This window comes from Pimephales promelas, chromosome 18 (genome assembly GCF_988280905.1).
Source record: "Pimephales promelas chromosome 18, fPimPro1.hap1.1, whole genome shotgun sequence".
Classification (NCBI taxonomy): domain Eukaryota; kingdom Metazoa; phylum Chordata; class Actinopteri; order Cypriniformes; family Leuciscidae; genus Pimephales; species Pimephales promelas.
This window is the reverse complement of record NC_142786.1, coordinates 3,085,845-3,095,000: the sequence shown is the minus strand read 5'-3', so window position 1 is coordinate 3,095,000 and position 9,156 is coordinate 3,085,845. Positions and strand designations below refer to the sequence as shown.

General features: G+C 36.4%; 2 protein-coding genes and 1 long non-coding RNA gene across 3 annotated transcripts in view; 1 reads left to right on the top strand and 2 right to left on the bottom strand.

Moving 5' to 3' along the window:
- Positions 1–3,880, top strand: part of LOC120483460 (uncharacterized) — a 64,317-nt gene extending 60,437 nt beyond the window's left edge. Inside the window, exon 3 of the long non-coding RNA XR_016147213.1 lies at positions 3,326–3,880. This is a non-coding gene — a long non-coding RNA (uncharacterized LOC120483460). The remainder of the gene's footprint in view (positions 1–3,325) is intronic.
- The window catches only part of LOC120483790 (E3 ubiquitin-protein ligase TRIM39), a 210,250-nt gene extending 201,094 nt beyond the window's left edge, over positions 1–9,156 (bottom strand). Inside the window, exon 1 of the mRNA XM_089122575.1 lies at positions 9,058–9,156. The gene's annotated coding sequence lies outside the window, so the exon portion shown is untranslated. The remainder of the gene's footprint in view (positions 1–9,057) is intronic.
- Positions 4,553–9,144, bottom strand: LOC120483408 (E3 ubiquitin-protein ligase TRIM39). Its single transcript, XM_089122577.1, has 7 exons — positions 9,030–9,144; positions 8,268–8,351; positions 7,157–7,728; positions 6,948–7,043; positions 5,815–6,048; positions 5,590–5,728; positions 4,553–5,241 (listed from the first exon to the last, which is right to left on the bottom strand). Exons 2-7 carry the CDS (start codon positions 8,338–8,340, stop codon positions 4,694–4,696), a joined length of 1,662 nt encoding a protein of 553 aa, XP_088978703.1. The 5' UTR covers positions 8,341–8,351; positions 9,030–9,144; the 3' UTR covers positions 4,553–4,693.

Genomic DNA, 9,156 nt, shown 5'->3' with positions numbered 1-9,156 from the left:
CAGATAAACCAAATACTGACCCTTTACTGGGTTGAAATACGCATGTGTCTCTGGAATGGGAATTTAAAAGAGTAGTTCACTTTCAAAAAAAAAAAAACTTTTGCTGATAATTTACTCGCCTCCATGTCATTCAAGATGTCCATGTCTTTCTTTCTTCAGTCGAAAAGAAAGTAAGGTTTTTTGACAAAAACATTCCAGGATTTTTCTCCATATAATGGACTTCATTGGGAACCAAACGGTTCAAGGTCCAAAAGACAGTTTCAGTGCAAACTGCAAACTGTTCAAAGAGCTTTAAACGATTCCAGACGATGAATAAGGGTCTTATCAAGCGAAACCATCGCTCATTTTAAATAACAAAGTTGAAGTTTTATAAGCTCAAATGCTCGCCTTGCTCTGTTCTGTGCGACTCTCCTGTTCGAACTCGTTCATCAAAATGAACGAATCTTTTTCCAGGTCAATTCGTTCATTTCGTTCGTTGAATGAACCAAATGACTCAAAAAAAGATTCGTTCATTTTGATGAACGAGTTCGAACAGGAGAGTCACGAACGCTCATCACAGAACAGAGCAAGGCGACCATTTGAGCTTATAAAACTTAAACTTTTTTTTTTGAGCAATCGTTTCATCGTCTGGAATCGTTTAAAACCGTTTTCAGTTTGCACTGAAACTGTCTTTTGGACCTTGAACCGTTTGGTTCCCACTGAAGTCCATTATATGGAGAAAATCCTGGAATGTTTTCATCAAAAACCTTAATTTCTTTTCAACTGAAGAAAAGAAGACATGGATATCTTGGATGACATGGGGGCGAGTAAATTATCAGCAAAAGTTTTTTCAAAAGTGAACGACTCCTTTAACTGGCTCTCTTTCTCTTCATTGAAGCGTTTTGACCTTTTTGACCTGGAGGCGACACTGCAGAATCAATGTGGAAGTATGGCTTAACAAATATTAGTTTTGTTTGTTTCTGGAGTGAGTTCAAGCTCACATTAATGAGAAAAGAATCATCAACCGCTAAAGCTGCTGAACAAATTCTAATTAATCTGACACTAATTACACAGACAACCTGATGTCTAATCCGCTCCTTACTGAGATGAGTGTGAGTCTGTGTGTGTTGTTCAGTTTTTGGAACTATAATGGGATTTTTCACATAAACAAGCATTTTTCCTCATCGCGTTGACGTAAACATCTGGCATGGTGGATGTGCATGTGTGTAAACTTTGTGAGAGTATGTTTGCGTGCACATCTCATTATTGTGTGGTGTAATCAGTGCTCCTAATGAGCATCTATGATTAACTGCCAATGAAAGACTTGTTAGCATATCATTCCCTCCTCCTTCTGGTTCTTTAATTATCTTTTGTTCATTCAAGTCTCTGTTTTTGCCTGCTCTGTTAAACGAATAAAACCACCCCCTCATCGGTCTCTGTCAGGTGATGTTCATCTATCAAAGCTGTGAAACAATAGCTCATCGCATTTGCAGACGCCTTCTGATCATCTAAAGCTAAATCAGCTTGTCGTCTGGGGGCATCAACCACACATGGGGTTTGATTCGGTTCTGGTGTGTTTACTTTCTCCAGCCGGTGAAAAAGAGCACATTCGGTCCTCTGGCATTGGTGTGGAGCAACCAGAGAAGCCCACTTGAAAGGGTTTGGTTAGACCCAAACGCTCCAAGTCCAGATGATTCTGCTTTGAGAACGGCTCATTGGACCGCCTCTTCCTCACCGCACGGATTGTTCCGGAACAAATAAATCCAAAAATGGCTTGTAAAAGGCCACAAATAGCTCTTTGAGTTCCTCTCCTGCATTGATTGGCGTAATTTGTCTTGAAATGTTTGTCTGAAGGTGATAAATGACCTTATGATGTAATGCAAGAGCCATCACAAGGCAAATTGACATGGCAAAAACTCTCTTTTAATCACATTTCACTGTTGTTTAACTCCCTGCTTTTTACAGGATGACTAAATATATACTTAAACCCCAAAAATGAGAGATGGTTGAGTGTAAGTGATCCTCTGTGGTGGGCTGTTAAAAGCCTTCATATTTCACAGGCTGAGTCATTGGGTTGCTCGACTCAGGCAGGGACACACGTCCAGTCCACATGGACAGGAGTTTATCAGCATGTGTTTGATAGCTGACAGATTTGTTACTTATTTGAAAGGCAACGAAGAAGCATCTTACTGTAAAAGAAAAGTATGAAAATGTGTCATTGTGAAAGTCTCTAAAGATCCTCATCTTTGCCAGAACTTTTGGATTTCACGTGCACTTGCATGCATTAAAGTCATGCCATGTTTGATGTCCATGATGACCTGCATCATGTTTTAATGCATAGAAGTTTTTCAGCAACAATAGCAGCTTAAATTGCGGTCTATTTCTCACACGTATGGCTCCAGAAGTCAGTCGGAAAAAAGTTCAGTCGTTTGGTGTTGAATGATGTTTTAAATAGCTTTTTAAATGTCTTCTGCATTCAAGGCTGCATTTATTTGATCAAAAATACAGGAAGAAACTGTAATATTGTGAAATATTATTACAATTCAAACTGTTTTCTATTTGAATATATATATATATATATATATTTTAAAAAATCAGCATTACTCTAATCTTCAGTGTCACATGATCCTTCAGAAATCAGTCTAATATGCTGATTTGCTGCTCAAGAAACATTTATTATTATCATCAATGTTGAAAACAGTTGTGCTGCTTCATATTTTTGTGGAATCTACAGTAACGTATATATTTTTTAGGATTCTTTGAACAGCGTTGATTTGAAATAGCAATATTTTGCAAGTTCTTTTTATTGCATCCTTCTTAAATAAAAGTTTTAATTTACACATTTATTTATTAATTTATACAAAACTTGTGAGCAGTTGTGTCAGCCCGTTCTCATCCCAAGGCGTCATATACTGAGGCGTATATATCCAACGCACATGGCATGGCACCCTTTAGCGTCAATATGAGATGCAGATATATATGGGCCAGAAGGCGCCTCCTAGTGGTCTAACCCTAACCCTACCCCAGACCTAAACCTGCCCATAACCGAAGCGTGTTATATTGACGCTAAAGGGTGCCATGTGCGTTGGATGTATACGCATACGTCAAAAGTGTCACTATATGACGCCCTAGGATGAGAATGTGTTGGTTGTGTAGACTGTATGGACTCATTTTATTGTGTTTTTATATTTTTACAGTTTAAGCAACCATCACTTTTTTTTTCTATAGTAAAAAACATCTTGGCCATTATGCTGAATATATGGTGAATAATGACGGAAGTTAATTTGTGGTGAATATTGCTTTAAACCACCTGACCTTGAATCCCCGGATCTTGCTTTATATCCAGGGCTGCAGTCCGGAGCCCAGAGCCGAGGACCGCTGGTAAATCAATCAGCCCAGAACGAGAGGAAAGGAGGGGAACCTCATATTGGGTACAGCTACTGTTCCAAAGCACACACCGTGACTTTTTCCAACACACACACACACACACACACACACACACACAGCGCTGGTCTACTTCAGTGTTCCAGCACTGTGCATTTGAGATTGTGCTGATGAATCCCATTTTACACCTGATATGATTACTCATCTTAGATGATCTGATCCCAAGTACAACGTGTTCTACAAGAACGTTTCTACTTAGGATTTGGGAAGTCAAAAGTATTTGGACACATAAAAATGCATGAATATTGTGTTACACTGCCATTCAAAAGGGTGGGGTCGGTAGGAAAAATAGGAATATTGTGAACTATTTTTACAACTTAAAATAACTGTTTTCTATTTGAATATATTTTAAAATGTCATTTATTCCTGTGATCAAAGCTGAATTTTCAGTATCATTACTCCAGTCTTCAGTGTCACATGATCCTTCAGAAATCTCTCTAATATGATGATTTGCTGCTCAAGAAACTTTTATTATTACTATCAATGTTGAAAACTCCATAAGCCTGTTTGGTTGTAACTTTGGCACTCATGAAATAAAACTAAATTTGTCTTTAGAACTTGTCTCACTTCATCAAGCTATTCTAATTTTTTAAATATGGTGCAATGTTTTGACCTTTTGGAAATGGTAGCAACTAATATAATAATATGGTGTTTGGACCTTTTATTACTTTCTTACCTTTTTAAGATTTTCAAGTTTCATTTATTCCAATAATTGATAACTAATAATTCGTTAATTAACACTTTTCATATTTATAAATATGCACTGGTGAACTTCTCAGAATTTGTTTTTATCCCAACGCAGATTTGCTTTTACTCTTTTACACTGTGATAAAATCTACTGTAAAAATGGAAAATCTATTATTACTGAATTTTATATATAAAATATCTGATTTTAAAATTTCATCTAAATTTTCAAAATTTTAAAATTTCATCTTAACGTGTTTATAAAGGCCACCTAGAGTGAATTTTATCAGGTCTACAAATGAAACTGATGACTGAAATGTAAGAATCACACACAAAAATATCTGATACAGGTGAGGTCATCATACAGGCTTAATATTAGACATAATAAAACATAAACAATAATTAATTGATTAGTTTATTAATAATAATAATTAATAATATTATTAATTATTATTTATTCAGATGCTGTAATAACTTGTAAAGCGGAAACAACAAATGGTTCTCACCCTTTGAGTAAAAACATCTTTTTTTAAACATTAATTAAATGAAGCATTATTTTCATCTATGTCATATTAGGGCTGTAAATTCATTGATTGTGTTTGACAGGTGTGATGATCAGTGGAGTTGAGTTTTTACCTCCATCATTAAGGCCTGGGCTAAAAAATGGATAGAGTTTCCCAGTGAAAGACTGATGAGTGAAAGAGTAGAGATGAGAGCTGGACTCCACATCATAAAAGGAGACCAGACCCTCCTCATAATCCACAAACACACCGACCCGCTGCGGCTTCACTCTCACACACAGAGAGACAGAGGGACCAGCTAAGGCTTTATATTCATTCCCATTCCTCAGCCACACAGTCCAGTGTCCTTTACTGGGATTCAGTGTGATATCTCCCTTCCTGTTAATGGATTCTCTGGCCACTCCTAAATCCCAGTCAGTCTTTCCCTTCACCTGCACCTCAAAATAAAATCTCCCTGAGGAGAATCCCTCCTTTCCCAGGACACATACACAGTAATCAAATCTCTGTGGTGTGTCTGGGAGTTTCTGTTTAATGTCTCCATCTCTCACTTGTTTTCCATCATCAGACAGGATGAGATCAGGATGAGCTGTATCAGGATCCAGAGTCACATCCACTGAGAAAACAGACAATATGAACTTAATACAGACTTTTAGTGCTGATGTGTGTAATATTTAATGAGTGTGTAATCATACTGTTGGTCAGTGAAGTGAAGCTGTGAGTATCTGAATGTAATCTAGTGTAGGTCAGACACACACTGTACCTGCATACTGCCGTATCCTCTTCACTTCTGTAGAGACACATGACAATAAAACATCAGCAGATCTTTCACATGTTTATGTGTGCAATTAGTGAATGCTTGAGTGTCAGTCGTGTGAGTCTCACTCTGAATGTCTGAGTTTTCAGTCCTGATAAAAAGATGATAATTATATATATCTGTATGGTGTGTTTGATATTGCTGTACCAGTGTGTGTGAGTTTCTCCTGTAGAGAGTCCTGCAGTTTAGTCAGAGCTGTCCTCAGAGTCTCCTCGCTCTCATCAGTCTTCACACTGATCTCAGACCAGTTCCTGGTGTTTGTGGAGCTGCACAGGGACGAGTAAATCTACAGCAGGAGAGAGAGAGGAGAAATCCTTCAGCATGGGGAGTGTTCTGGTGTCATTATCATTGATCAGAGAGATGTTGACTGACCTGTAGGAGGTGGAGGTGATCTTCAGTGTGTGAGAGCTGCTCCAGCTCAGTGTTTCTCATCTTTAGCTCAGTGATCTCCTGCTCCAGCTCTTCAATGAGCTCTTCCTCCTGTTTCTCTGCTGCTTTCTGCTGCTCCTCCATCATCTCCAGCAGTTCAGTCTGACATCTCTCAATGGAGCGGATGAGATCAGTGAAGAGCTCCACACGGGCTGCTTTCTCCTTCTCTGTGTTTCTCTGATCAACAACACATTATTAGTGGAGTTTGATCACTGTTATTATTTCTCATACTTCAGTGTTTTCAAAATCCCTCATTCTGCAGCGTTTGCACTGAATGATTCCTCAAATCATGATTCTTGATGAGGAGAGATGAGTTTTTACTTTACTAAGTGATCAGGGAATCACAGACGTGTCTATTCAGACCAGCAGAGCGACCGTGAGTGTGAAACTGCTTTTATACAACAATTTAATAAACAATTCAAACAACAATTCAATATACAATAATAGATATTTAAGTTAGTTCTCCTGCCCATTCAGCCTTAAAGGTTAATAGTAAACGAATTTGCTGTCCTTAGAGGTGGCTCGAACCCGAGGCCCAGCTTGAACTCGGAGTTATTTTATATTTATACATATACACGTAAATATTTATGATATGAAAATGAAAAATGTGTTATTTATATATGTAAAATATTTATATTTTTATATAATATAAATTATGCATCAATATGAAGAGTTCAGATGCAAAAGCCTCTAAGTGCCATTTGAAATTTTCTTCTAGAATGATCATTTTTATCAAGCTTTTATATTCAAGTTCAGTAATTTCACTTAAATGACAATTATAGGTAATCTTCATTGCCATTTAAGTGAAATTACTGAACTTAAATATACAAGCTTGATAAAAATGATCATTTTAGAAGAAAATTTCAAATGGCATTTAGAGGCTTTTGCATCTGAACTCTTCATATATAGACAGTATATACATGCAAATGTTTCTTAAATATATACAGTACACATGTTTATACACACACATATAATGTAAACAAAATTTTCTTTTGGATGCGATTAATCACAATATATCTTTGCCCAGCACTAAATTAAATTTAAATTAAAGTGAAATTGAATTATTTTAAACTCACTTTTCTGACTTCTGCTGAGTGTTTGACGTCTTGAATCTTCTTGATTCTGTCCTGGATCTTCTGCTGTGTGTCTTTCTGTGTCTTCATCAGTTGAGTCTATAGACAGAGAACAACACACAATATGTTTTCATAACTGATTCATTTATATTAAAGAACATGTGATCCTCATAATAAGAGCCATTTAAAATCAGTTTGTCAGGAACTTCTACCTTCTTCTCTTCACTCTCCTCTTCTAGAGGAACAGTGTTGTGGGTCTTGTGGTCTGTCACGTCACACATCGGACACACACACGTCTGATCATCTCTACAGAACAGCTCCAGAGGTCTCTCGTGTTTCTGACATATATAGTCCTCCAGATTACTCACAGGATTGATCAGTTTGTGTTTCTTTAAACCTGCCACTCTCAGATGACGCTCCAGGTGAGTTTCACAGTAAGAGCTCTGACACACCAGACACGACTTCAGGGCTTTCTGCTTTCTGTCCTCACAGACGTCACACACAACTTCAGCTTTTTTCACAACTTCAGCTTTTTTCTCAGGACTTTTCTTTTTATAGTGATCTGCGATCTCTCGGAGTGTGGTGTTGATCTTGAGATCAGGTCTGTGCTTGAATGTTTCTTGACAATATGGACAGTTGCAGGTCTGGCTGTTGTCCCAGCACTTATTCAGACAGGTCTTGCAGAAGTTGTGTCCACATGGAGTGCTGACTGGATCAGTGAACACGTCCAGACATATCGAGCACTGAAGCTCCTCAGTCAGTGGACCGCTGGAGGAAGACATCGCTGGAGAGAGAAATGATGAAGGTAAATCACCAGTCTAAAGTTTGGACACACGTTTGACTTTCTGATCTAATGGTTTTTGCCTGAAGGATTAAAATAATAATACTTAATATTATTATTAGCCTATTATTATAAATGGATGAGTGAAGGAAAAGACTCAACCCTCCTGTGAACTCATTTAATACTGTTTATAAAGAATCTCATGATGTTGGTTGAATGTAAAGAATGTCAAGAGATGACGAGTGACGACTTTGAAGAAACTCAAATAAATGAGAGATCATGTACAGTCAGCTGCTCATTACTGTAAAATGAACCCATCAGACCCGAATGTGAAGCTCAATACACAAACACTTACTGTACCAAAATAAATAAATATATGGAGTAATATTGATTAAAAATATTAATTTAAAATGATTTTATTATCTGCTACTGTTCAGTCCTGAACTGTGCATATTAAATATTAAATGAGAAGACTGTAAGTCATTCATGCACTTATTCATTCTTATTCTGTTTATTATTATTATTATTATTTGTATACTTACTTGGACGTATATCCTCAATACTCCGTCTCCTGTTTTTTCTTGCTTTTGTTGATGTTGGTGAAGATTCTGCCATTGTTCTTCCCTCTTCGTGTTCAAGAATAGAAATGTTATTGAATGACCAAAGATAAGAAACATCTAATGTGTATTTGTCACTGAGGTTTAAATGAAATCTTAAATCTAGACAGTTTAATTTTAATTATTCATAATAATATTATTTCAAGACTTTAGAATTTATTTAAAAAAAGATTTTATAATTTATATTAAATTGGTTAAAATTATGAAAGAAAGTAATAAAGTTAAAGAACAATCTGAACTTTGACCTGCTGTTTAGATTAAAGAAGTGTTCTTTTTCAACAAAACTATATATATATATACATATATATATATATATATATATATATATATATATATATATAGTCCAAATACATTATATGGTCAAGTGTAATTTTGATCTAGTTTATTATGTGATTTTCTTCTGCAGTTTCACAGGTTTGTGTTCAGTGAATCTGCAGCTCATTCACTTCCTGTTTCTTTATTCTTTCTGTCATGTGAGAAAATTACAGAAACATCAAACTGTGCTTTACAACACATCTAAATGACACACTTTTAATACACATTTGATACTATTTCAGTGCAGTAAACAACTAAAGTAGTTGAGTATTTGACACGCTTAAACCTGGTCCAGTTTGACATAAACCTATAAACCAGATCACTTCCATTAAACCTGTTCAGCACAATCTCTCTTATATTTCTATCTCTTACCTGTGAGTGTCAGATGTGTTCACAACACTCTTTGAACAGTAAATATTCTGTTGTTTAAAGAGGTTGATCGATTCTGGCGTCCATTTTGCTGTTGAGTTAGTTTCACTTTCTCTGAATCTCTCTCTGA